General features: G+C 42.7%; 1 protein-coding gene across 1 annotated transcript in view; it reads right to left on the bottom strand.

Annotated features, from left to right (window-relative positions):
• Positions 1-11,275: 11,275 nt before the first annotated feature.
• Positions 11,276-26,437, bottom strand: part of LOC108440594 (zinc finger protein 658B-like) — a 30,926-nt gene continuing 15,764 nt past the window's right edge. Inside the window, exon 3 of the mRNA XM_037540207.1 lies at positions 11,276-16,172. Coding sequence (XP_037396104.1) covers positions 15,168-16,172 — 1,005 coding nt within the window. The 3' untranslated portion in view covers positions 11,276-15,167. The remainder of the gene's footprint in view (positions 16,173-26,437) is intronic.

The raw sequence follows: 26,437 nt of genomic DNA, 5'->3' as shown, positions 1-26,437 counted from the left end.
ACTAGCAACACCTTCACAACCTGGGAATCCATAACAATATCCTAGCTGGTTGAGCATTGGCATAGGAACACCTTCTCAACCACCTAGGATTCCATAGCAATGGCCTAACAATACCTTAGCAACTGCCTGGGATTCCATAGCAACGGCCTAGCAATACCTTAGCAACCACCTGATATTCCATAGCAATGGCTTAGTATCATCTTAGCATCCACCCAGAATTCCATAGCAGCAGCCTGGCAATACTTTAGCAACCACCTGGGATTCCATAGCAATGGCCTAGCAATGCCTTAGCAACCACCTAGGACTCCATAGGAATGGCTTAGCAACACCTTAACAATACCTTAGCAACCACCCAGGGTTTCATAGAAATGGACCAGCAATACCTTAGCAACTACCTAGGATTCCATAGTAATGGCCTAGCAATATCTTAGCAACCACCTGGAATCCCATCGCAACAGCCTTGCAACACCTTAGCAACCATCTGGGATTCCATAGCAATGCCCTAACAACAACTTAACAACATCTTAGGAATGACCTTAGCAGCCACCTGGGATTCCATAGCAATGGTCTAGCCACATGTTAGCAAACACCTGGAATCCCAAAGTAACAGCCTAGCAACACTGTAGCAACCACATAGGATTCCATAGCAGCAGCTTTGTCAGGCCAACTTAAAGTTTGTTTACAAACTGTTCTTTTCTACAACCCCAATTCCAATGAAGTTGGGACATTGTGTAAAACATAAAAACGTGATTTGCAATGGATATTACCACATGGGCTCAGGAACACTTCAGAAAACCACTGTCAGTGAACACAGTTCGTCGCTCCATCTACAAGTGCAAGTTAAAACTCTGCCATGCAAAGTGAAAGCCATAAATCAACAACACCCAGAAACACCGCCGGCTTCTCTGGGCCCGAGCTCATCTGAGATGGACTGACACAAAGTGGAAAAGTGTCCTGTTGTCTGACGAGTCCACATTTCAAATTGTTTTTGGAAATCATGGATGTCGTGTCCTCCAGGCCAAAGAGGAAAAGGACTGTCCGGATTGTTATCAGTGCATGTTCAAAAGCCAGCATCTCTGATGGTGTGGGGGTGTGTTAGTGCCCATGGCATGGGTAACTTGCACATCTGTGAAGGCCCCATTAATGCTGAAAGGTACATACAGGTTTTGGAGCAACATATGCTGCCATCCAAGCAACGTCTTTTTCAGGGACGTCCTGCTTATTTCAGCAAGACAATGCCAAGCCACATTCTGCATGTGTTACAACAGCGTGGCTTCATAGTAAAAGAGTGCGGGTACTAGACTGGCCTGCCTGCAGTCCAGACCTGTCTCCCATTGAAAATGTGTGGAGCCTTATGAAGCTCAAAATACGGGGACTGTTGAGCAGCTGAAGTTGTGCATCAAGCAAGAATGCGAAAGAATTCCACCTACAAAGCTTCAACAATTAGTATCCTCAGTTCCCAAACGCTTATTGAGTGTTGTTAAAAGGAAAGGTGATGTAACACAGTGGTACACATGCCCCTGTCCCAACTTCTTTGGAACGTGTTGCAGGCATCAAATCATCATGTTCTGTTTTTATTTATGTTTTACACAACGTCCCAACTTCATTGGAATTGTGGTTGTAATTCAACTCTTTTTAGACCAAATGAAAGTCAGATTAAATGATATTCCTTTATCTTTTCTTGGTTTTACTGTTAGGCTAATTAAACACGCTCTCACTAACTGGACACTGAATGAGCAGAGTGCAGCAGTGACCTATATTTAGTCTTTATTTTAAACATGTAGAAAAAAACTCTGGGAAATTTTTAACACAGTGATTTTTGGGTGCTGCTCCCACAAATATGCAGCCTTTATTCCCGAAGCGTAATTAACAGTGGCAAATTAAGCCAAATGTTTCTGTAACACTCCAGCTGCCTTGGACGTGGAGCGTGTTTTGTTTCTAGAGGCAAAAAAGCGATGCAGCTGCTCCATGTGCTGCTGCAGGAAAAGTCATATTTGTGGTCATTGATTTTTAGGCCCACTACGGACCATGGGGAACCAGTCAGGGATCAGTCGGGGTCCCCTCTCAGTACAGGCCTGAGGACCACCAGAGGGCCCAGTGGCTGAGAGATGACATTGCACAGCATAATTTTCAAAAATGATATAGAAAAAGTTATTGATGTCGCTCTTTTCTCCCTTTCTAGTGACCAGTGTCTCCGTGTATTCACGCTTACTGATGTTCACAGTGTTTACCAGTGGAACCCTGAGCCTCTGTTCACAATCATGTATCCAGTGCATATTAAAGCAGAGTCTGAGTGCTGTTGTTTGAGGACGGCAAATTCCAGGGAAAATAATGAATAGCTGGCCATAAAAGGCAGTGATTGGACCTCTGCGTTTTATTTATAGAGTGATGGAAATGATAAGTGAGGCGGCTCCACTTTATTATAACAGTATGGACTTTTTGTAATTACCTTCATGACTGCAATCACTGCAGAGCCTGTTTCTGAAAATTATAACCCTGCCCTATGCTCAAACAGTACTGTGCCAAAGTTAGCGGCCTTCCCTCGGTCTGTTCCAGAGGCTGGCAAGCCAAATGTTAAGAAGAAACGTTTTGTCTTTTTAACGAAAATCAAACAACCTTGGGAGCCACAACATTTTGGCTCAAGCATCTTGGCTGTAAACATGTCTCAGTATGTGTTAATGTACTGGTATAGACTAAAAAATACAATGTAAACATAAACGCAGACTTACTTTGCTCTGCTTTAAGCTTTAAGCTCAGCTACAGCCACTTTTCCCACATCTCCAGCAGGAAACTTTTCCTCAAAAGTAGTAGTTTCTTGTTAAAAGTCTCTCAACATTTGACTTTTTATGAGGCTGAAGTCGCTGCTCATTCACCAGCTTCTCGTTTAAATTTTCATGTTCCGCCTTAAATGGTTCCTGAGGTGCCAGAATGTAACTGCTGCACAATTTAAGATGGAACTGGAAAATTCAAACAAGAAGCTGGTGAATGAGAAGTGAATTCAGCTTTGTGACTTTTTAGTGTTTCAGTTTCTGGTTGTAGATTAAACGTATCAGGAAACCAGCTGGAGTGATTATAAACACTAATAAGTCAATTTGTCTCCAAATTATCGATGTTCGTCTTAAATCGCTCTCTTTGCCGTTTCGTAGCTACTACCTGGGCCAGAGACTGTTGTCTGTGTTGCTATGGTGATGAGCAGTCTGCGCTGATCTTCAGGGTTAAAGGGTGAATCAGCAGTTCTACATTAACTCCAGCGTTTAAGATAATTTACTGTTGAACTGTGTGGAACAATCAGCAGAGCTTTATTTTACTGTTAAGGATGATTATTTTATTATTATCTACTAATCTAATTCAGCTGTGGAGCCACAACAGGGCAGTAGAAGAGCCACATGTTGCCGAGCCCTGATCTATTCAATTTCCAAATTTTAAAGCAATGATGTCTTACATTTTTTGTACTTTATTGCTTTTCCAAGGTTTTCCAAGGTATGTTTATATGCCAAAAACATCATAATTTATTTTTATTTACGCATCAGTGAGTTCCGGCCACGCAAGCTGATTGGTTGAGAAACGGTCTAACTCTGCTCTTATTTCACCATAACATCACAGGTTTTTCATAAACACTGTATCACTTCATATCACCAAGCAACGACTTTGACAGCTGTAGGAGATGCTCAAGCCTTTTAAACGTTTTCACTACTTACTTTGCCACAAACAGAAAACGGACACTGTTAAGATCACATTTGACTGACAGCCGATTTGGTCAGACTCTGAAGATGAGACGACACTAAATTCCCAAACTGTTGTCACCACTGAGCAGCTTTTCAGTTGGCAGCTGTGACAGAAGAACAGCTAAACAACCTGGAATCAGCCAGAAATGAACCCAATACCATTCGCCAAACTAAACAGGCTGTAAGGAGCTTTATAGACTGGCTGGAACAAAACAACATTAATACTGACCAAACTGAGCTGAACCTGATATTGAGTCAGTTTTATGGCTCAGTCTGATTTGGTCAGACTATGAAGATCAGACCACACGTTTGGCGAAAATCCCCTTTCCTTTTAACAACACTCAATAAGCCTTTGGGAACTGAGGCCACTAATTGTTGAAGCTTTGTAGGTGGAATTCTTTCCTATTCTTGCTTGATGTACAACTTCAGTCGCTCAACAGTCCGGGGTCTCCGTTGTCGTATTTTGCGCTTCATAATGCGCCACACATTTTCAATGGGAGACAGGTCTGGACTGCAGGCAGGCCAGTCTAGTACCCACACTCTTTTACTACGAAGCCACACTGTTGTAACACGTGCAGAATGTGGCTTGGCATTGTCTTGCTGAAATAAGCAGGGACGTCCCTGAAAAAGACGTTGCAGGATGGCAGCATATGTACCTTTCAGCATTAATGGTGCCTTCACAGATGTGCAAGTTACCCATGCCATGGGCACTAACACACCCCCAGACCATCAGAGATGCTGGCCTTTGAACTTTGCCTCTTTGGCCCGGAGGACACGACGTCCATGATTTCCAAAAACAATTTGAAATGTGGACTCGTCAGACCACAGGACACTTTTCCACTTTGCTTCAGTCCATCTCAGGTGAGCTCAGGCCCAGAGAAGCCGGTGGCGTTTCTGGGTGTTGTTGATATTTGGCTTTCGCTTTGCATGGCAGAGTTTTAACTTGCACTTGTAGATGGAGCGACGAACTGTGTTCACTGACAGTGGTTTTCTGAAGTGCTCCTGAGCCCATGTGGTAATATCCATTACAGAATGATGTGGATTTTTAATGCAGTGCCGCCTGAGGCATCGAAGGTCACGGGCATTCAATGTTGGTTTTCTGCCATGCTGCTTACTTGCAGAGATTTCTCCAGATTCTCTGAATCTTTTGATGATATTATGGATTGTAGATGATGAAATCCCTAAATTACTTGCAATTGCATGTTGAGAAACATTGTTCTGAAACTGTTGGACTATTTGTTCACATGGTTTTTCACAAAGTGGTGAACTGAGCCTTTCAGGGAAGCTCCCTTTATACCCAATTACGACACTCACCTGTTTCCAATTAACCTGGTCACCTGTGGAATGTTCCAAACAGGTGTTTTTTGAGCATTCCTCAACTTTCCCAGTCTTTTGTTGCCCCTGTCCCAACTTCTTTGGAACGTGTTGCAGGCATCAAATTCAAAAAGAGTGAATATTTGCAAAAAATAATAAAGTTTATCCGTTTGAACATTAAATATCTTGTCTTTGTAGTGTATTCAATTGAATATAAGTTGAAAAAGATTTGCAAATCATCGTATTCTGTTTTTTTTTAATGTTTTACACAACGTCCCAACTTATATGTATAATGTATGTGTATATGTACACTGTGTGCACAATTATTAGGCAAGTCTTATTTTTGAGGATTATTTTTATTAATGACCAACTACAGTGCTCTCAGTTAATCCAAAATGTTAATAAACCTCAAACAGGAATGTTTAAGAAAGTAAAAGTGAAGTTTTGGCTTTCTTAGGAGAATATCTATATGTGCACATTTATTGGGCAACTACAGTGGGTTGCAAAAGTATTCATACCCCTTGAACTTTTCCATATTTTGTCACATTACAACCACAAACATAAATATATTTCACTGGAATTTAATGTGAAAGACCAACACAAAGTGGTATACAATTGTGAAGTGGAAAGAAAATTATACATGAATCAAAACATTTTTTACAAATAAAAAACTAATAAGTGCGACGTGCAAAAGTATTCAGCCCCCTTTTCCCTGAGTGCAACCAATTGCATTCAGAAGTTGCCTGATGACTGCTAATGACTCAAAAGGGTCCACCTGTGTGTAATCTAATCTCAGTACAAATACAGCTGCTCCGTGACGGCCTCAGATGTTGGTTAAGAGAATATTGGGGAGCAAACAGCATCATGAAGTCCAAAGAACACACCAGACAGGTTAGGAATATGGTTTTGGAGAAGTTTAAAGCAGGCTTAGGTTATAAAAAGATTTCCCAAGCTTTGAACATCTCACGGAGCACTGTTCAATCCATCATCCGGAAATGGAAAGAGTATGGCACCACAGTAAACCTGCCAAGACAAGGCCGTCCACCTAAACTTACAGGCCGAACAAGGAGATCACTGATCAGAGAGGCAGCCAAGAGGCCCATGGTGACTCTGGATGAAATGCAGAGAGCCACAGCTCAGGTGGGGGAAACTGTCCACAGGACAACAATTAGTCGTGCACTACACAAATGTGGTCTTTATGGAAGAGTGGCAAGGAGAAAGCCATTGTTAAAAGAAAACCATAAGAAGTCCCGTTTACAGTTTGCCAGAAGCCATGTTGAGGACACAGCAAACATGTGGAAGAAGGTGCTTTGGTCAGACGAGACCAAAATAGAACTTTTTGGCCACAATGCAAAACGCTATGCGTGGCGGAGAAATAACACTGCACATCACTCTGAAAACACCATCCCCACTGTCAAATATGGTGGTGGCAGCATCATGCTCTGGGGGTGCTTCTCTTCAGCAGGGACCGGGAAGTTGGTCAAAGTTGATGGGAAGATGGATGGAGCCAAATACAGGGCAATCTTGGAAGAAAACCTGTTGGAGTCAGCAAAAGATTTGAGACTGGGGCGGAGGTTCACCTTCCAGCAGGACAACGACCCTAAACATAAAGCCAGAGCTACAATGGAGTGGTTTAAAAAAAAGAATATTCATGTGTTAGAATGGCCCAGTCAGAGTCCAGACCTAAACCCAATTGAGAATTTGTGGCAAGATCTCAAAACTGCTGTTCACAAACGCTCTCCATCCAATCTGACTGAGCTTGAGCTGTTTTGCAAGGAGGAATGGGCAAGAATTTCAGTCACTAGATGTGCAAAGCTGGTGGAGACATACCCTAAAAGACTTGCAGCTGTAATTGCAGCAAAAGGTGGCTCCACAAAGTATTGACTCAGGGGGGCTGAATACTTTTGTACGTCGCACTTATTAGTTTTTTATTTGTAAAAAATGTTTTGATTCATGTATAATTTTCTTTCCACTTCACAATTGTATACCACTTTGTGTTGGTCTTTCACATTAAATTCCAGTGAAATATATTTATGTTTGTGGTTGTAATGTGACAAAATATGGAAAAGTTCAAGGGGTATGAATACTTTTGCAACCCACTGTATAATGCTGCAGAATTATTACGCAGCTAAATGAAAAAACACATTTTCCCATCTCACTTTCTTATTTTCATCTGTTCAAGTGAGAATTATAAACACTCAAAAAAAAATAAATAAATAAAAATGTGACCAATATAGCCACCCTTCTTTTCAATAACAGTGATGAGCCTTCCATTCATGGAGTCTGTCAGTTTCTTGACCTGTTGACGATCAACTTTTTGTGCAGCAGCAACCACAGCCTCCCAGACCCTGTTCAGAGAGGTGTTCTGTTTTCCTTCACTGTAAATCTCCCGTTTAAAAATTGCCCACAATGTTCTCAGTTGGGTTCAGGTGAGGAAGGGGGCCATGTCATAAGTTTTTCCATCTTTAACGCCTTTACTGGCGAGCCATGCAGAGGAGTACTTGGATGCATGTGATGGAGCATTGTCCTGCATAAAAATCATTGTCTTTTTGAAAGATGCAGATTCTTCCTGTACCACAGCTTAAAGAAAGTGTCTTCTAAAAACTGGCAGTAGGCTTGGGAGTTGATTTTGAGCCCATCTTCAACCTGAAAAGGTCCAACCAGCTCATCTTTAATAATACCAGCCCATACCAGTACCCCACCTCCACCTTGCAGGCGTCTGACTCGAAGTAGAGCTCTGTCCCGTTATTGATCCAGCCACAGGCCCGTCCATCTGGTCGGTCAAGAGTCACTCATTTAATCAGTCCATAAACCATTGAAAAATCTGTCTTCAGATTCTTCTCAGACCAGTCTAGATGCTTCAGCTTATGTGTCTTGTTCAGTGGTGGTCAGGTTTCAGCCTTCCTTACCTTGGCCATGTCTCTGAGCACTGAATATCTTGTACTTCTTGATACTCCAGCTAGGTTGCAGTTCTGGAATATGACAGAACTGGAAGATAATGGGTTCCTGGTAGCTTCATGCTTGATTCTTCTCAAATCCTTGGCAGGTATTTTGCGTCTTTTTTTTCCTCAGCACGTTTCTTGTGACCCTGTTGACTATTTGCAACAAAACATTTGATGGTTCTGTGATCACGCCCCAATATCTTAGCAATTTCAAGAGTTCTGCATCCCTCTGAGAGACTTTTGGTAATTTTTAACTTTTCAGATTCAGTTCAATCTCTTTTTTGATATAGGGTTTTGACCTCTTTAGGCCACGCCCTCCCTCATTACACATCACCTGCTATGCTTAAATCTATTAAGCATTCAAGTTTATCCAGCTTGGAGTTAGAAAATATGCCTAAAAATTATAATACGGTCAAAAAAACTCACTTGCCTAATAATTGTGCACACAGTGTATATATACACACACACACCTCAAAAAAAAAAATAAAGGGAACACTCAAATAACACATCCTAGATCTGAATGAATGAAATATTCTCATTGAATACTTTGTTCTGTACAAAGTTGAATGTGCTGACAACAAAATCACACAAAAATAATCAATGGAATTCTAATTTATTAACCAATGGAGGCCTGGATTTGGAGTCACACACAAAATTAAAGTGGAAAAACACACTACAGGCTGATCCAACTTGGATGTGATGTCCTTAAAACAAGTCAAAATGAGGCTCAGTATTGTGTGTGGCCTCCACGTGCTTGTGTGACCTCCCTACATTGCCTGGGCATGCTCCTGATGAGGTGACGGATGGTCTCCTGAGGGATCTCCTCCCAGACCTGGACTAAAGCATCTGCCAACTCCTGGACAGTCTGTGGTGCAACGTGGCGTTGGTGGATGGAGGGAGACATGATGTCCCAGATGCATTCAATCGGATTCAGGTCTGGGGAACGGGCGGGCCAGTCCATAGCTTCAATGCCTTCATCTTGCAGGAACTGCTGACTCACTCCAGCCACATGAGGTCTAGCATTGTCCTGCATTAGGAGGAACCCAGGGCAAACCGCACCAGCATATGGTCTCACAAGGGGTCTGAGGATCTCATCTCAGTACCTAATGGCAGTCAGGCTACCTCTGGCGAGCACATGGATGGCTATGTGTCCCTCCAAAGAAATGCCACCCCACACCATTACTGACCCACTGCCAAACCTGTCATGCTGAAGGATGTTGCAGGCAGCAGATCGCTCTCCACAGCGTCTCCAGACTCTGTCACGTCTGTCACATGTGCTCAGTGTGAACCTGCTTTCATCTGTGAAGAGCACAGGGCGCCAGTGGCGAATTTGTCAATTCTGGTGTTCTCTGGCAAATGCCAAGCGTCCTGCACGGTGTTGGGCTGTGAGCACAACCCCCATCTGTGGACATCGGACCCTCATACCATCCTTATGGAGTCGGTTTCTAACAGTTTGTGCAGACACATGCATATTTGTGGCTTGCTGGAGGTCATTTTGCAGGGCTCTGGCAGTGCTCCTCCTGTTCCTCCTTGCACAAAGGCGGAGATAGTGGTCCTGCTGGGTTGTTGCCCTCCTACGGCCTCCTCCACGTCTCCTGGTGTACTGGCCTGTGTCCTGGTAGCGCCTCCAGCCTCTGGACACTACGCTGACAGACACAGCAAACCTTCTTGCCACAGCTCATATTGATGTGCCATCCTGGATGCGCTGCACTACCTGAGCCACTTGTGTGGGTTGTAGAGTCCGTTTCATGCTACCACGAGTGTGAAAGCATCACCAACATTCAAAAGTGACCAAAACATCAGCCAGAAAGCAGAAAGGTACTGAGAAGTGGTCTGTGGTCCCCACCTGCAGAACCACTCCTTTATTGAGTGTGTCTTGCTAATTGCCAATAATTTCCACCTGTTGTCTATTCCATTTGCACAACAGCTGTGAAATTGATGGTCAATCAGTGTTGCTTCCTAAGTGGACAGTTTGATTTCACAGAAGTTTGATTTACTTGGAGTTATATTGTGTTGTTTAAGTGTTCCCTTTATTTTTTTGAGCAGTGTATATACACATATACACATACATACATACATACAAAAGGAAGAAACCAGAAACAGGATGGATTTATTTTAAAGAGGTTTATTTTTCAAGTAATATAAATTATTAGCCAAGCTATTCACAAACAAAAACACTGATGTGGCCCACATTTTGAGAGAGATGATCCAAACAGAACAGCTTGTAATTTATAATTTATTAAAGTCTGACACTCAGTTCAGCATTTAAACGATGCCAATTTCGTGGCTGCTTGTTTCCTGAATCCAGCTAGAAATCCACCTGCAACACAGTAAGAGGCATAGCAGAGCAACTAAACCATCAGCTCCCATTAATAATCATTATTCACCAGAAGATTTTCAACAAATCACTCAAACGTTACCATTAAAGCATCAATCTAACAACTACAGCTAAGTGCTAACTAGCATAGTCTAGTAAAGCTGGCAGGGTTAGGTTCTTTTTGTTTCACAGAGCTGGGCGATACGGCAAAAATGCAATATCACGACACTCTGAGAAGTTTTCATGATACATGATGTGTCACAATATATATTTTATTTCTGACATTTGATAACTTAGAGCAGACGCAGGAGTGCTAAATTTTAATTATGCTATCAAAAACTAAGAATACAATGAGAATTCTTTGAGATTTCATACACTGAAGTGCAGCTGAACGACTCGTGTAAAAACAAAACATCTCCAGAAGTATTCACTCACCATTCAGATCATTGAATTCAGGTGTTCCAATCACTTCCATGGCCACAGGTGTATAAAACTGCTTCTACAGACATTAGTGAAAGAATGGGTCGCTCTCAGGAGCTCAGTGAATTTGGCCCCTTAGTTCCAGTGAAAGGAACTCTTAATGCTTCAGCACCAAGAGATTTTAGACAATTTCACGCTCCCAACTTTGTGGGAACAGTTTGGGGACGGCCCCTTCCTGTTCCACCAGTGCACAAAGCAGGTCCATAAAGACATGGATGAGCCAGTTTGGTGTGAAAGAACTTGACTGGCCTGCACAGAGTCCTGACCTCAACCCGATAGAACCCCTTTGGGATGAATTAGAGCAGGGACTGTGAGCCAGGCCTTCTCGTCCAACATCAGTGTCTGACCTCACAAATGCGCTTCTGGTCAAAAATGAACACATTCCTAACCCTTGTGGAAAGCCTTCCCAGAAGAGTTGAAGCTGTTATAGCTGCAAAGGGTGAGCCGACATCCTATTAAACCCTATGGATTAAGAATAGGACCTCACTCAAGTTCATATGCAAGTGACGTCAGATGAGCGAATACTTTTGGAAATAAAGTGTATTTTATATATAAATAAAAAAGCACTGTTTGTTCTCCAATCTGAAGAACCTTTTCTCCAGGCAAAGAACTTTCAGCATTCATGGTTCTGTATGGAATGACTGTCTTTTCTAAAGAACCATCTCTTTAAGAACCTTGAAAAGCTGTGTGTTAAGAGTGTCGGCTATAATTAAAGCAAATTGCAGCTCCTGCGATTTGAAAACTGCACTGCCTTAAATTGCGATTTCGACATAAAAAAAGATTAATAAAACGATTAACACAGCTGCACTAAGCCCAATTAAACAGGACTAACTGACCTCTGTAATCACAGACACAGTTGACCAATGTTCTTAAGTGCTGATGAAATACATGACACGCTAGTGAAAAGCATAGTGTGACATATTGTGACGTGTTTCAACACCATAACAATAAATATTGTCATATTATCCAGTTCTACTTGAAGACCAGTCACTCGGCTTTCCTTACTCGTATCTGAATCTTAATCCTTTAGACTACATCATTAAACTTTATCCTCTAAAGTACAAGGCAACTAATAACATAACTTACAAGGCAGTTAGCCTGCCAGCTTAGCTGAAGCTAACATTGTAGCCAGCTAGCACGGTGCTGGTTGGGGAACAAGTGCTATCTTCACTTCTAGCTTAGCAATCTTGAGCCCAGTATTACACAACATTAATAAGAGCACAGAGCATTCTCATGACGTTCTCCACCTTAAATAAACATTAGCCACTGCCAAAGCCCTCCTTACAGTCCTGTAAATAATCTGTTAAATAGATATAAATATATGTATCAACAAATATATCTGTGTAAATGCCTGTATCTGATTACATTTCCTATCAGAACGTTTAAGTCCGTTCTGCGCATGCTGAAAACTCGTCTCACTCTGGCTGGACTCACGTGATGCTGGTTGTCATGGTAACATCTACACTAAGTGGTTCTCCATGCATGCGCATCATTTTGCATCGGACTCCTTGTAGTGAGCATGTAAACAGAGATTTTCCATCAGAGTGCTGAGTAGAGTGAGAATAAACACCAATTTTCACCAAAGACTAAGACTGAGGTGTTTATATCACACTCTATATCACACAGATGACATTTACATGCTCACTACAAGTAATCGGATCCAAAATGATGTGAATGAGTAGAGAACCCCTTAATGCAGATGTTACCATGACAGCGAACATCGCCTGAGTCCAGTCAGAGTGAGATGAGCAGCAGTGAGCAGTGCTTGTGTTTTTAACTGCTTTAAAATGACGTCAGACTGAGGAAAACGTCCTTCACATGTCCTTATTAAAGAAGGCAGAGGGGAAGACGTTGTGTTCTGAGACACATAAGCTGGACGTCCGTCCCACTGTCGTCTTTTAAAGATAAGAGCATAAACTTCAGCTCCGCCGTGTTGAATGGTATAAACTCTCACTATGACGCAACGCGCATGCAGAACGGAGTTAAACTTTCTGATAGGGAATGTAATCGGATACAGGCATTTATACAGATATTATTCTTCTATTTAACGGGTTATTTACAGGATTACCCACCTCGATCAGTCAGATAGAAACTGTATTCCGAATGGCCTCAGTTGGACTAGACTGTTCTGATTGAAGTGTATACATGGACATATTCTATTCCGATTGAGCCATTAGTCTGATTATTATCGAATTATTAGGCTGCATGTAAACATGGCTAGTCTTAGTCTGTAATCAGAATGTATTCAATTGGATTCAAATGGTCTTTGCATGTAAACACTGCTTTATGCCCATATTAGGAACTGAGCAGGTTTTCTCTATGATTAAAAAGAAAAGCGTTTTTTGGACATTGCAACTGTCACACTCTTTGGTAAACAAAGATGTTCCAAAGCAGACACAATTTGCAGTATGTAAATTTTTCCTCCCAGGGCTCTAGCGCGGCACAACGGCCTAATCACTGGCACGGCCATCAGGAGATCACGAGTCTAATCCCCGGTGATGCTACAGCCGTCCGGGGCCAGGAGTCCGAGAGAGCACAGTGGTCCTCGCTCTCTCTGGGTGCGCAGGATGGCCCCTCGTCTCCCCACATCTAGTCAGTGTAGGTGTCTGAAATGGAATTGGCTACATATTTCGAAAAGAAAAAAAAATTTTTTAATTCCCTCCCAGCATCACCAGAGCTTCTGAATTATGAGGTTAAGGAGCGGACAGAACGGAAATTTTACAGGAGGGTAAACGACAAGGCAATGTGTCTGCACAAGACCCGTGATGGGCCGATCACGATCACAAAACTTTAGCTAATGATTAACTGCCATATATATATATATATATATAACTGCGACAACTTAAATGCCTTTACTTAAAAGACAACTACCTTTTATTAAAGCACAAGTCTAAAATGGCCAAATTCGCCATCTTGACTAACAAGCGGTGAATACTTAGGCTACGTCAATTCCATTCAATTCAATGATTTTTTTACCTTCACACAGCAGGTAAAAGCAGCCCAAATCCGATCCGTTTCTTCATGTGACTCAGACGTGTGTCTGTGTGTCAGTCACCTATAAACACACTGAATCTGACAGTCTCAATTCCGATTTGAGATGCTTTCATATGTGCTACTGAAATCCCATCCCTATCCGTTCTGTGGCAACACGACTCCGTCTGATCAGCCAGATCGGAATTCATGTGACTTTTACATCAATCCAACTCAACATTGGTCAAAATTTCATGCTGCTGAGTCCAAATGTGGCCATGGGAGAACGAGCATCGAAGAAAAGTCTGAAAGCGGAGTTTAAAGAATCCGAGGACACAAACCAAAGAAGTGACCGCTCCCTTTTCACGGCTCAAACACATACTGGATGACGAGCCCAGCTGTCAGTCAATGAAGCTTCATGATGCTCCTGTGATGCTGGTAAAGATGAAGATGATCCTCCGGGAGCGACTGGCATTCATGATTGTTTACCTCTGGACCGCCGCATGAAGCTCTGATTCTTTTTGTGTGAATTTAGGAGCTGATCTGTTCAGACTGATGTCACATACAGACCACATTTTAAAAGACAACATAAACAGCCAAAAAAAGACATCAGATTTGGTGAGAAAACAGATTTGGGCCACTTTTACCTGCTTGTGCTCAAATAAACAAACACTACTCAAATCTGCCCTCTAAAGGTGTTACGGCACCAGCTAGAAGTTAGAATGTTTTCTGCTTTATTTTATTTACACACCACCAAAAAATGCACCTAATTCACGCTCTATTTGCTCCAATGTAAACATAACTGTGAAAGTGTGAAAGCTAACAATACACGATTAATATAATAACTGCAGCTTAAATAATTGCACTGAGGAGATTACGTAATAATTGTGACCTAATTTCGGAAACTACTGGGGCCACACGTGTGAACAGAAGGCAAGCATTACTGGGCAAAACAAAGACGTCTAGACTTGCCAGCCGTTTCTGTGTCGTCTTTCTTTTACAGTTAAAAGTTTCAGTTTAGTTTTGCAAAAGCGACGCAGACGTCTGGCAAGGCTGTTTTTTTACAGTAGAGTTGTCACTTTTTGAGAGAAAGAAGTCGTGAGAGTTTATGTTCGTACATGTGCTATTGGCCGCGTTCTGTCGTCTTGTTTAGTAGGATATTCATAGCATGTATGAACACGTAAAAAAAAAACTGCATAAGTGCTGCATGTGTGAATGCAAAGGTTGAACATTAGTGGTAAAGGTAACCCGATTATGTCTTGGGTTTAGAGTCATGTTTTGAATGCAACAGATGCAAGATTAGTGCTGTGGTAAGAAATATGACACAAATACCAATAAACATAGCCGTGTCAAGGCGTCCAAAACAGTTAATCATGTAAAAATCAGTTTTTTGCCAGGGTTTTTCCCTGATCAGTATGATCAGTCACAGGGTTCCTCTCCTGTGTGACCTCGTTGGTGTCTGTGGAGGCTACTCTGTAGAGTAAAACTCTTCCCACACTCTGAACAGCTGTACGGCTTCTCTCCGGAGTGGCTGTGCAGATGCAGCTGTAGGTTGCTGTACTGTTTGAAGCTCTTCCCGCAGTAGGCGCAGTAATACGGCTTTTCTCCTGTGTGGACGCGCTGGTGTCTCTGCAGGCTGCTCTGCAGACTGAAACTCTTCCCACAAACGGTGCAGAAGTACGGTTTCTCTCCGGTGTGGATGCGCTCGTGTTTTCTGAGCGTGCCTCTTTCTCGGAAACTCCTCCCGCAAACCAAGCAGTCAAAGGGCTTCTCTCCCGTGTGGATGCGCCGGTGCACCTGGAAAGTGGTCTGCTGATTGAAACCCATCCCGCATTCCGAGCAGATGTATGGCTTCTCTCCGGTGTGGACGCGCTCGTGCTTTATGAGGGTGCCCCGTTCCCTGAAGCTCCGGCCGCACACCGAGCAGTCGTACGGCTTCTCTCCGGTGTGGATGCGCTGGTGCACTTTGAAGCTCCTCTGCTGATTGAAACTTTTTCCGCACTCCGAGCACTGATACGGCTTCTCTCCGGTGTGAATGCGGTGGTGCGCCTGCAGGTGGCTCTGCGTCGTAAAGCCCTTCCCACATACCGAGCACTGGTACGGTCTCTCTCCGGTGTGAATGCGCTGATGCGTCTGGAGGTTACTCAGCTGGCCGAAGTTCTTACCGCACTCTGAGCAGTGGTATTTCCTCTCCTTGCCTGTGCTTCTCTGAGCCCGTCTGTGAGAGGAGTTATTTTTGGGAGAACCGGAAGATGTTGGCTGAGAACTACAGCTTTCTCTGAACTCCAAAGTCTCAACCTTAATCTCTTCGGATTTGAGTAACGCGCCATATTCCTCGCTGGGGGCTTCTCCCGACGCGTCCGTGGAGACGCTGAGCTGGGCACTCGGAGAAGGTGAAGACTCAATATAGGACGTCATTGTTTTCTAGAGGAGCAAAAGAGAAACACATTTAGCCACTGTTCTGGATCCCACTACTAGTAAACACATGACTAAAACTAGCCAAAAACTAGCAGTAAATATCACTGTTGTTGGAAGAAAACCTCCAAAATCTCCAAAACGGTAACTTCACAGGAGAAGGAGAAACCCTACTTTACTTTCAATGTAAGTCAATGGAACCAGAGTCATTTTGGGTCATTTCTTTTGGTCCATTCATCATGAAATTTACAAACAATGTAAAGACCACTAAGCATTTCCAAATTGAGGTATGGATATATGAGGCTTTCTTCAGACAGCAACAACACGTTATTTATAGAGTTAAAGCAGTAGGTATAGCATTATATCCCTCAGACTCAGCTGACGATTAACTGTCATATAAATAACTACGACAATTTAAATGTCTTTTAAGCAAAGACAACTACCTTTTATTAAAGCCATGTCTAAAATGGCCAAACTGGCCATCTTGACTAACAAGCTGTGGATACTTAGGCTTTATTCACACAGCAGGTAAAAGTGGCCCAAATCTGATCTGTTTCTTCACATATGACACTGACACTAAAATCCGATCCGTATCTGATCTGCAGCCATGCGAATTGGTCTGAAAAGCCAGATTGGAATTCATGCGGCTTTTACGTCAATCCAACTCGACATTCGTCATCATTTCTTGCTGCTGAGACTCAAACATGTAGGCTGATGTTTGAAGATTAGAAGAGACTCGTTGCAAAGAGATGCAAAGAAATGTCTGAACGCGGCCGCAGGAGAACGAGAGGCCGAGATAAAGAATCCGAGGACGCAAACAAAAGAAGTGACCACGCCCTTTTTATGGTTTTAACATTCTGGGTGATGAGCCCAGCTTTGATGACGTTCCTGTGATGCTGGTGAAGATGAAGCCAATCCGAGAGCAACTGGCGTTCGTTGGCGGTTGTGGTTGTTTACCTCTGGATGAGCCACGTGACGCTCTGTTCTTTCGGTCTGACACAATTTACGACTTTCAATTTCACTTTCAATTTGACAATCAATTTCACAGCTGTTGTGCAAATGGAATAGACAACAGGTGGAAATTATTGGCAATTAGCAAGAAACTCTCAATAAAGGAGTGGTTCTGCAGGTGGGGACCACAGACCACTTCTCAGTACCTTTCTGCTTTCTGGCTGATGTTTTGGTCACTTTTGAATGTTGGTGGTGCTTTCACACTCGTGGTAGCATGAGACGGACTCTACAACCCACACAAGTGGCTCAGGTCGTGCAGCTCATCCAGGATGGCACATCAGTGCGAGCTGTGGCAAGAAGGTTTGCTGTGTCTGTCAGCGTAGTGTCCAGAGGCTGGAGGCGCTACCAGGAGACAGGCCAGTAAACCAGGAGATGTGGAGGAGGCCGTAGGAGGGCAACAACCCAGCAGCAGGAACGCTACCTCCACCTTTGTGCAAGGAGGAACAGGAGGAGCACTGCCAGAACCCTGCAAAATGACCTCCAGCAGGCCACAAATGTGCATGTGTCTGCACAAACGGTTAGAAACCAACTCCATGAGGATGGTATGAGGGCCCGACGTCCACAGATGGGGGTTGTGCTCACAGCCCAACACCGTGCAGGACGCTTGGCATTTGCCAGAGAACACCAGAATTGGCAAATTCGCCACTGGCGCCCTGTGCTCTTCACAGATGAAAGCAGGTTCACACTGAGCACATGTGACAGACGTGACAGAGTCTGGAGACGCCGTGGAGAGCAATCTGCTGCCTGCAAGATCCTTCAGCATGACCGGTTTGGCAGTGGGTCAGTAATGATGTGGGGTGGCATTTCTATGGAGGGCTGCACAGCCCTCCATGTGCTTGCCAGAGGTAGCCTGACTGCCATTAGGTACCGAGATGAGATCCTCAGACCCCTTGTGAGACCATATGCTGGTGCGGTCAGCCCTGGGTTCCTCTTAATGCAGGACAATGCTAGACCTCATGTGGCTGGAGTGTGTCAGCAGTTCCTGCAAGATGAAGGCATTGAAGCTATGGACTGGCCCGCCCGTTCCCCAGAACTGAATCCGACTGAACACATCTGGGACATCATGTCTCGCTCCATCTACCAACGCCACATTGCACCACAGACTGTCGAGGAGTTGGCGCCACCTCATCAGAAGCATGCCCAGGTGTTGTAGGGAGGTCATACAGGCACGTGGAGGCCACACACAATACTGAGCCTCATTTTGACTTGTTTTAAGGACATTACATCAAAGTTGGATCAGCCTGTAGTGTGTTTTTCCACTTTAATTTTGTGTGTGACTCCAAATCCAGGACTCCATTGATGATTTTTGTGTGATTTTGTTGTCAGCACATTCAACTTTGTACAGAACTGCTGAGAAAACGCTCTTTTACACCGCAAAAAATGAAATGTCAGACCTACATATGAAAAAAGTTCATGTGGTAAGAAGTAAATTAACTAGTTTTACTCAACTTGTTACCACATGATGTGTTTTTTTTTTAGATCTGACAAGCCACTTTTTACAGTGTATCAGAACAGACAGAAAATAGAGCACAAGCTGAGGTTTCACCACCGGCCATTCACTTCCTCTTTCTGGTTAGCACTCAGCCCACTTTACTGACCTCACTACCCAAAACAAAGCAACACCCACAACATAAAACCAGCAAACACAACAAAAATAAACAAACAGACTCTTTCTGCCTATCTATCTATCTATCTATCTATCTATCTATCTATCTATATCTATATATATATCTATACACACATACATACACACACATCATTTCATTCAGGTGATCCAATCACTTCCATGGCCACAGGTGTATAAACCCAAGCCCCTAGGCCTGCAGTTTGCTTCTACAGACATTAGTGAAAGAATGGGTCCCTCTCAGGAGCTCAGTGAATTCCAGCATGGTACCGTGATCGGACGCCACCTGTGCAACAAGTCCAGTCGTGAAATTTCCTCACTACTAAATATTCCACAGTCAATTGTCAGTGGGATTATAACAAAGTGGAAGCGATTGGGAATGACAACAACTCAGCCATGAAGTAGTCGGCCACGTAAAATGACAGAGCGGGGTCAGCGGATGCTGAGGCGCATAGTGCGCAGAGGTCACCGACTTTATGTAGAGTCAATCACTGCAGACCTCCAAACTTCATGTGGCCTTCAGATCAGCTCAAGAACAGCGTAGAGAGCTTCATGGAATGGGTTTCCATGGCCGAGCAGCTGCATCCAAGCCTTACATCACCAAGCGCAATGCAAAGCGTGGAATGCAGTGGTGTGAAGCGCCACCACTGGACTCTAGAGCAGCGGAGACGTGTTCTCTGGAGTGACCAATCACGCTTCTCCGTCTGGCAATCCAATGGATGAGTCTGGGTTTGGTGGTTGCCAGGAGAACGGTACTTGTCTGACTGCATTGTGCCGAGTGTTAAGTTTGGTGGAGGGGGGATTATGGTGTGGGGGTGTTTTTCAGGAGTTGGGCTCGGCCCCTTAGTTCCAGTGAAAGGAACTGTTAATGCTTCAGCACAGATACCTGAGAGCCAGCCCTTCTCGTCCAACATCAGTGTCTGACCTCACAAATGCTCTTCTGGAAGAACGGTCAAAAATGACCATAAACACACTCCTAATCCTTGTGGAAAGCCTTCCCAGAAGAGTGGAAGAATGGGATGTCACTCAGGTTCATATGCGTGTGAAGCCAGACAAGTGAATACTTTTGGAAATATGGTGTAAGGGTGTAAAACTTCAGTCCTGATGATTAAACTATGAATCTCATTATTTCTATACCACACTTTATACACTGTGTGGAACAAACAGGACCATTTTTAAAATATTTGAGATTAAAAACTCGGTTTGGGACCGTTTTTAAAGCACCGATGATCCCCTGTGATAGACTCAGAAAGCCAGACTGTGACATACTTCATCACAATCACCTTAAACCCTGTCCGTTTCCCACATTCAAGGATTCTTTAGTGAAGCCAATGCATCTGTTTATTTAGAACCATGAGTTCTATATAGAACCACTTCATGCCTGGTTCTTTACCTGGCAAAATGGTTCCTCAGACTGATGGAGAATGTGTTGTGTATGGTTCTGTATAGAACCAAAACAGGTTCTGATACTGTTGTCAAGCTTGTACATATCAGCAGAACAAGTCTTGGTGCTACCTAGAACCATATACAACACATTCTCCATCAATCTGAAGAGCCATTTCATCATGACATGGTTCTATATAGAACCCATGGCTCTAAATAAGTAAAGGATTATCAATAACCAATAATCAGAAAGCCAGTGTGAAGAGCTAACATTAGCCCACCGAGCTAAGCCTACGCGAGGGCTGGTGCTGAGCTGGAGCACATGTTCTAGACTCTGCTTTTCAGGAGAACCTCTCTCCAAACCCTGGTCAGACGGTGGGGGAGGTCCAGAGCGGTCAGTCTACCTTTATGAGCGCAGCTCCTGTCTCTGTCCCTCCATCAGCAGCGCTGCTCTCCGCTGCAGCATCTTCTTCTCCTCCTTACGGTGGATGGAGAACCTCACTAACAGAACTGGCGCCACCAGCTGGAAGCTCAACGTGCCTGTCTTTTTACCAATAATATAAGCCTGTTTTCTGACAAAGGGAAGGGATTTGTGCTTTAACTTCAAATAAAATTGTTAAAATTAGCATTTAAATGATCAGAAAAATAACATTTTTGACCTTTAATGTGGTGATTTTGGGCTTTACCTTTTCATTGAATTCTGTATCACTGCGCCACGGCACTAAAAACCCTCTGCTTTTAATGGATTGACGAATCTTTGACTCAAACATCACAGGCTTGAATTAAAGCGCTCACGATACGATTCTGTAAAACGGCAATATATACGTCTAAAATGTCACTTGAATGTCTTACACGCTTCAAATGTCCATGTTTTAGTCAGAAGTCGCGTCAAATCCAGGCTGCGTCCCAAATGGCTCCATGTCCCCTACATAGTGTCCTAGGGGAGTTTAAAAAATTCCTGCCTTTACAGCCAAACAGTGCATCATTTATCGAGTGTGGACGTGACTTGGTCCCAATTCACTGTTTCTTAGCTGTATTTTGCTCTGTTCGGCTGCAGGATCCAGTATTTACACTTCTACGTGCACTATGTAAGGAGTAGGGAGCCGTTTCAGCCCCAGTATGAGAAGAGGGTGCTGTTAGATTGGTGCTCAATACGAATCACGTAGCACTTACAAAACAAGGTTTTTGCCTTAAACAGTGCTGTATTATCCTATGTTCATTAATATAGAACAAGGAGTTAGTATAATATACAGCGATACACCGAACGTTCTCCTCATTCAGCGTCCAGGGGTGCTACGATACTGCACTCTAAAGGAACTACATTTCCTGGCGGATTACTTGTTGATGTCGATTATTATTATTAATAATAACTTCATAAATTAAATAAAAACTGTGTATTTTATCATATTTTCTGTTGGCGGCTATTTCATCAAAAGCTATCAGCCACATCACAATGTGCATTACTGTGACACAAAACACTGAAGGTAAACAGTTTCCATCAGGGAGAACCGAGTGGCTCTGAAATCACTTTTTACACACAAACAAAGTTTCAGTTTAAGATTTGTTTACAACTTAGTTCCGAGTTTAAGTTTAATAAAAACTGGCTTTAAACTCAGGATCACAAATGAGCTCCTTTACTATGTTGATCTGTAGGTCTCTGTTCATAAACATAAACCAGCCCAAACTAATTTACTATAAAATCAAATGGTGTTTGTATAAATTCAGAAAAAAGCCGCGTCAGTCACGACTGCATATGTGGACATATTTCTATATTGTGATCTATTTACACAAAGTCAGGTTAGTTCATTATTTATGTTGAACAGACTCTCCCAAAAACTTTACGCTGCTGCTCTGACGTTGAACCGTGTGCTGCACTGGGTCGGTATGACCAACAGGGCAAAACCAGCTCTAAACAAAGTGACCGCTGTGCCCTGATTGGTGCTCTTGCTTTGCGCTTCTTTCGTTTTGACATGTTACGTTTTTATACACACAGAAACCAACAGTCTCAACAGTTAGCCGAGTATAAATGATATTAAAATACTAAAATCTGAATATTAAAAAAACTATTTTAAAATGGTCAGTATCTTTTCCACACATAGCCTGCAATGTCATGAACAACCTCTGAAATATTAGTGCCAGACTCATGCAGATGCAGTTTTGGAGTTCTACCTTGCCACTAAAAAGGGCCTAACTGTTGAGTTCAATGTTGTTTGTGTACTCTGTAGAGCCAGAAAAGAGCTTTCAAACAGCATCAAAACCATCTGTTTGTAATTTAAATTGACACAATCAAGGTTGAATGTGTAGTGCCCTACCCTCTTACTTAAAACATTCTTAGTCCATTTCTCCCTTTATATTAGTGGCAGATTCATGCAAATGCAGTTCTGGGGTTCTACATTGCCACTAAAAAGGCACACAAAGTTTGATGAAAATCTGTGTCGGTTGAGTTCCAAAGTGTCCGATTTCCCGTAAAATGACCCTAAAGGAGAGGAAAAACAGACAGACAGTGAAGGCAAGACCCAATTAAAAAATAAAGAAAAAGAAGGCGAGATACAAAAGATGGAGAGGAAAAATAGACAGACAATGAAGAAAAGCAACAGAGACAGACAGCAACAGAGATACAGAGGAGGGAGAGCAACAACAGACCTAGGTGAGCAACAGAGAGAGACAATGAAGTCCCAGCACAGTTGTAGGAAGATTTGAATAAGACGGAACACTTCAATTTATATCATTATTAATTCATGTTTAAGTTTTAATGACCATACCGATAGTGTACCTCATGAAGTAATTCTTATCTATTCATGTTAACAGTAGAGAGACAGGCAATAAAGGACAGCAACATCAGAGACAGACAATGGAGGGCAGCAACAGAGACAATGGAACAAAGCAACAGACAACTGAGGTGAGCAACAGAGACAGACAATGAAGTCACATCACAGATGTAGGAAGTTTGAGTAACACTTACATTTATATCAAATTTATGTTAACAGTGGGGAGCAACAGACGAACAAATAAGGACAGCAACAACAGACTCACAACAAACTTATAATGAATAAAATATGTCTAAATTAAAAGGTTTGAAGTGTGCTCGTGTATTTAGGGGGCATTGGAGTAGAGAGCCAAATGAAGTCCACTTTTGGGGGAAAAAGATCCCCCCCCATCACAATGCTGGCTACGGGCCTGAAGTGTCCATTTCTAAAGTCTTTTTATTAAATCACTAATGTAAGACATACAAGTATCTCACAAAAGTGAGTGCACCCCTCACATTTCTGCAAATATAATACAAAACTATACAAATGAAACTTGGATATAAGTTAAAGTGCTCAGTGTGTAGCTTGTATAGCAGTATAGATATACTGTCCTCTGAAAGGAACTCAACACACAGCCATTAATGTCTAAATAGCTGGCAACACAAGTCTGGGTTTGGTGGTTGCCAGGAGAACAGTACTTGTCTGACTGCATTGTGCCAAGTGTAAAGTTTGGTGGAGGGGTGATTATGGGGTGGGGTTGTTTTTCAGGAGTTGGGCTCGGCCCCTTAGTTCCAGTGAAAGGAACTCTTAATGCTTCAGCACCAAGAGATTTTGGACAATTTCATGCTCCCAACTTTGTGGGAACAGTTTGGGGATGGCCCCTTCCTGTTCCAACATGACTGCTCACCAGTGCACAAAGCAGGTCCATAAAGACATGGATGAGCGAGTTTGGTGTGGAAGAACTTGACTGGCCTGCTCAGAGTCCTGACCTCAACCCGACAGAACACATTTGGGATGAATTAGAGCGGAGACTGTGAGCCAGGCCTTCTCGTCCAACATCAGTGTCTGACATCACAAATGTGCTTCTGGACGGTCAAAAATTCCCATAAACACACTCCTAACCTTGCGGAAAGCCTTTCCAGAAGAGTCGAAGCTGTTATAGCTGCAAAGGGTGGGCCGACATCACATTAAACCCTATGGATTAAGAATGGGATGCTACTCAATTTCATATGCGTGTGAAGCCAGACGACCAATACTTTTGGAAATATAATGTATAAGCGGTCTCATACAAATTGTATTTCAGATTTCATGATCATTCATTTGAATTCGGCAGTATGTCAGTGTAAACTCAAAGTTTAGTATTTTTGGATTCTTGTTTGTTTTGAATAAAAAGGTTTGACTGAAATTATTTTTCTTGTATCCTCCTGTAATGCGTTTCTTGTGCATTTAGTAGCCATTTTTCCTCTAAACGCACTGAGGATATCACTAAACGGCCGTCTAACAGTTTAGAAGCAAAATACACAACAGTGCAGTATTCTTCATTCATTGCTACTGAATCAAATCAAATCAAATTTATTTGTAGCGCTTTTTACAACAGATGTTGTCACAAAGCAGCTTCACAGAATTCCAGAAAAGACAAAGTTTTAACAAGAATGTAAAACCCCCGGTGGGAAAAACTCCCTCAGAACTGAGGAAGAAACCTTGGGAGGCTCACCAGGGGGGACCCATCCTCCTCTGGTCAAACTACCTACAAGTGATTATACTACTAATATTAATAGCAGTAGTATTAATAGTAGTAATAGCCAGGAGTCTATGAAAACATCTGTGTAGGGTGGGAAGCTAGTCCAAGGTAGGTGGCGGTTGTATACTCGGAAAAAAGGCAGGGAGAGGGAATTAGTTTTATTCTGTCTGTTTGTACGTAAAACAGGGAATGTGAACAACATTCCAGAGTGTGGCTAATGACTCCGGCAGATCTGACTATGAAAGCTTAACTAAAATGAAAGAACCAGAAGGACACACAGACACGAGAGCACTCTGAAACAGTTTGGCATCCCTCTGCTCCACCATCCACAAACCTGAGTGACCGCGTGCGAGCAGCGGGACGACAGCACCAGCGTCTCAGTTTACTATAATTCCCTGTGTCCATGGACCCCTGGATCCGTTGCCTTTATCTAAGGGGGAACATTACCTAACATTACCAAAAGCTAAACTGAACAAGTGAGTTTTCAGCCTAGTTTTAAAGATTGAGACTGTGTCGGAGTCCCAAACATTTTCTGGACGATCATTCCAGAGTTTGGGAGCTTTATAAGAAAAAGTTCTTCCCTCAGCTGCAGCCTTATGAATTCTAGGAACTATTAATAAGCCAGCACTCTGGGATCTGAGTAGTCGTGATTGCTTGTAATGGCAAATAAGGTCTTGCAGGTACTCAGGAGTGAGCCCATGTAGGGCTTTATACATCAATAAAAGAATTTTATAATCAATACGGAATTGATGAATTGATGAAGTGATCATAGCACTGGAATGATATGTTCAAATTTTCTAGTTTTAGTGAGGACCCTGGCTGCAGCGTTTTGGACTAAGTTGAAGTTTGCTTAGATTCCTGCTCGTACATCCTGACAGTAGCGCGTTACAATAGTCTAGCCTGGAAGTAATAAAGGCATGTACTAGTGTTTCTGCATCACGCAGGGATAGGGCATTTCTTATCTTGGCAATGTTGCGAAGATGTAGAAAAGCTGTTCTAGTGATGCTGCCTATGTGTTGATCGAATGATAAATCTGAATCAATTATGATGTCAAGATTTCTTGCTGCTGAGCCAGGTGTAACTGGAAAGTCGGCAAGATTTAAAATTAAATCTGGTAGTTTATTTCTTGTCAATTTAGGACCCAGAAGGAGAACCTGTGTTTTGTTACTGTTTAGTAGGAGGAAATTCCATAATATCCAGTATTTCACGTCTTTTACACAGTCCTCTATTTTCTTTAATCTGCAATTGTCATCAGGTTTGGCTGATATGTACAGTTGCATATCGTCTGCGTAACAATGAAAGTTTATGCCATGGTTACTTATAACTGTACCTAACAGTAACATGTATAGTGTAAATAATAATGGTCCTAAAATAGAGCCTTGCGGTACTCCAAATCTTACTTTTGAATAATTGGGAGATAAATTGTTTACACTGACGAACTGATAACGTTCTGATAGGTAAGACTGGAACCATGATAGGGCTGTCCCTGTGGCTCCAACCATGTTTTCTAACCTTTCTAGGAGAATATTGTGGTCTATTGTATCGAAAGCTGAGCTGAGGTCAAGTAGCACTAACAGGGATACGTAGCCTTGATCAGAAGCAAGAAGAAGATCATTAGTTATCTTAACTAGAGCTGTCTCAGTGCTGTGATGAGACATGAATCCAGATGGGACTTTTTCATATATATGGTTCTTATGTAGATATGAACTAAGCTGTTGGGCCACAGCTTTTTCTAAGATCTTCGATATAAATGGTAAGTTAGAAACAG

This window comes from Pygocentrus nattereri, chromosome 7, assembly GCF_015220715.1.
Source record: "Pygocentrus nattereri isolate fPygNat1 chromosome 7, fPygNat1.pri, whole genome shotgun sequence".
In the NCBI taxonomy this organism is placed as follows: domain Eukaryota; kingdom Metazoa; phylum Chordata; class Actinopteri; order Characiformes; family Serrasalmidae; genus Pygocentrus; species Pygocentrus nattereri.
The sequence above is the reverse complement of the archived record's forward strand: the minus strand, read 5'-3'. Positions and strand labels throughout refer to the sequence as shown.